The 2,169-nt window shown below is 37.8% G+C and overlaps 1 protein-coding gene across 1 annotated transcript in view; it reads left to right on the top strand.

The window, feature by feature from the left end:
- Positions 1 to 2,169, top strand: part of LOC106523907 (glycogen debranching enzyme) — a gene marked incomplete at its 5' end in the record, with an annotated part of 57,066 nt that overhangs the window by 14,918 nt on the left and 39,979 nt on the right. Inside the window, 2 exon segments of the mRNA XM_014017485.1 lie at positions 1,264 to 1,376; positions 1,511 to 1,645. Of these exon segments, the coding sequence (XP_013872939.1) occupies positions 1,264 to 1,376; positions 1,511 to 1,645 (248 nt within the window).

Raw genomic sequence — 2,169 nt, 5'->3', positions numbered from 1 at the left:
CCTCCATGATGTCACAGACACTACCAGTGGACAGGATGGGCGGGGCTCAGTCTAGTCATATTTATATTTTAGTCTGTGAAAAACACAGAGAACTGTTTTTTCTTACTCTTTGACATCAAATAAGTCTTAACCTTTCCTATTTTAGTTTTCTGTTTCTATTTGCTAAATGAACAAATAATGTGAGAATGTTTTATTACCGTATTCAAAGCCATGAGTTTTTATCCATTTTCTTATTATTTGGGAGAATTGTCATTTTAATGTATGACTTGTATCAAACATTTTTGGGTTTTCTTTAGTAAGCTTCTCACAATAGTTTTTCTTGTAGTTGTGTCCTTTTCCTGCTGACAGAACTGTTGTAATTTTATCAGATTTGTAGCAGCCTTGCTCCCACACTCTCTCAACCTTTTTAATGGGATATAAATTCAGGCTTTGTGATGGGCACTCCGAAACACTGACTTTGTTGTCTTCAACTTGCTTTGTTTTGCATTATGCTTAGACAAAGTGCATTTCAGCTAACCTGAAGTAGCCATGAATTCATCTACAGTAGATCACAATGCATTGTTGAATGCTGACACTGAGCCTGCATAACATCTGTCAAATGGCCTGTTGACAGCTAACCTTTAAAATCCTCCATCAAAATATGGTAAATGCTCAAATATCTGTCAAGTGAGGATTTATGGTCGGGGGGTCTAGAACAATATTAATGGGGTGGCGAGACAGGCAGGAAATGTTAACGGATGGCACTGTAAGTACAATTATATCAGCTGGTCAGTGGAGAGGTGTGGCCCATTGCTGGGCCTTCTCTACCTGATCAAACCTCAGACCTACACCTCACATTTTGATGTGCACAGAGATAAAACTGATAGCAACTGCAAACTCAAAATGCTCAAAATACTTTTTATGATTCTCTGCAACCAAATACCCATGCATCCATCCCACAAGGCCAGAAACTTTGGAGAAATGCTGTCTTTCCTGCCTTTTGCAATTTCACTTTATGACCACTCATCTTTGTGGAACAAATGAACACCAGTAGCGTTATACAGGGTACCTGCACACAACTATAGTAATAATGTTGTAATGTACTCCACAATCATGGCACAGTATGACTTTAAATATGTAAATATGTGTACCCTGCCATCTCTGCACTGCTTTTGTCCCAATTTCTACTCATCTTATGTATTTGTTTGTTACTCTGACTGTTTTTATTATATATATTTGAACTAATTTCCCTAAAGAAATCAATTATTTTCTCTATTTGTACAGATAGAGGAAAGTACTGTGGTGAAACATTCTGGAGTGACGTCAAAAGGTCGATCAGAGTTCGTCCAAGAAATCCACTTCCAGAAGTTGACGCCTGGCAGCATCGTTGCCTTCAGGTAACTCAGAAAAACACACACAAGTTCACCCTAAACCGCTGAGCATCAGTACTGCATGCATGGCAGAAAAAGTCCATATTGAGGCTAAATTGTGATTGGTTAATGTAAAACTGTACATTTTCTTTTCTTAACAGAGTCAGTTTGGACCCTAAAGCTCAGAAGATTGTGGGTGTGTTGAGGTTTTATCTGTCCCAGTTTAGTCCAAAGTACAGGAGAGGTAGTTTACAAGATGAAAACCCACCAGAGATACTGAAGAAATCCCTGATACAGTGAGTACATGTTTCTACTCACTGAGATACAACCTGTAGTTTTAATCTAAAGTGAGATCCTGTATAATATTATACTTTACTTCTTGTCAGACATTATAAGTAAACAGCAGGTCTGTACGGATGAGATCTTTCTCAGCACTGAGAAGATTACCAGTAGCAAAAAACACTTAWGTGTTTTTAAAAGCACCTCCAGGTAATTTAGTGTTGTGTTCATTCAACACAACTTGTAACCAACCCTTGTTGACAAACCCCACACATACACATGCAGGCGTATTTATTCAATTATAATACGTAAAATTAAATCCATAAAATCATCCATAAAGTTGGGGGGTAGTATTATACTCTGATAAATATTTTTACTTATGTATTTTAACTGAAACATTGGCTTCATTCACAAAATGCCTGAGTCCAGAAATGAGACCACGACGTAAAAATCAGTTGAAGCGAGCTCACCTCTGACACTCCTCTGTGCTTCAGAGTGAGATAATAACAGATCCAGGCAGGAGACATGATGTGAAAAAAAG

This window comes from Austrofundulus limnaeus, unplaced genomic scaffold (genome assembly GCF_001266775.1).
Source record: "Austrofundulus limnaeus strain Quisiro unplaced genomic scaffold, Austrofundulus_limnaeus-1.0 Scaffold169, whole genome shotgun sequence".
NCBI classification, from domain to species: Eukaryota; Metazoa; Chordata; class Actinopteri; order Cyprinodontiformes; family Rivulidae; genus Austrofundulus; species Austrofundulus limnaeus.
Note: the sequence above shows the minus strand (reverse complement) of the source record. Positions and strands in the feature narration are given on the sequence as shown.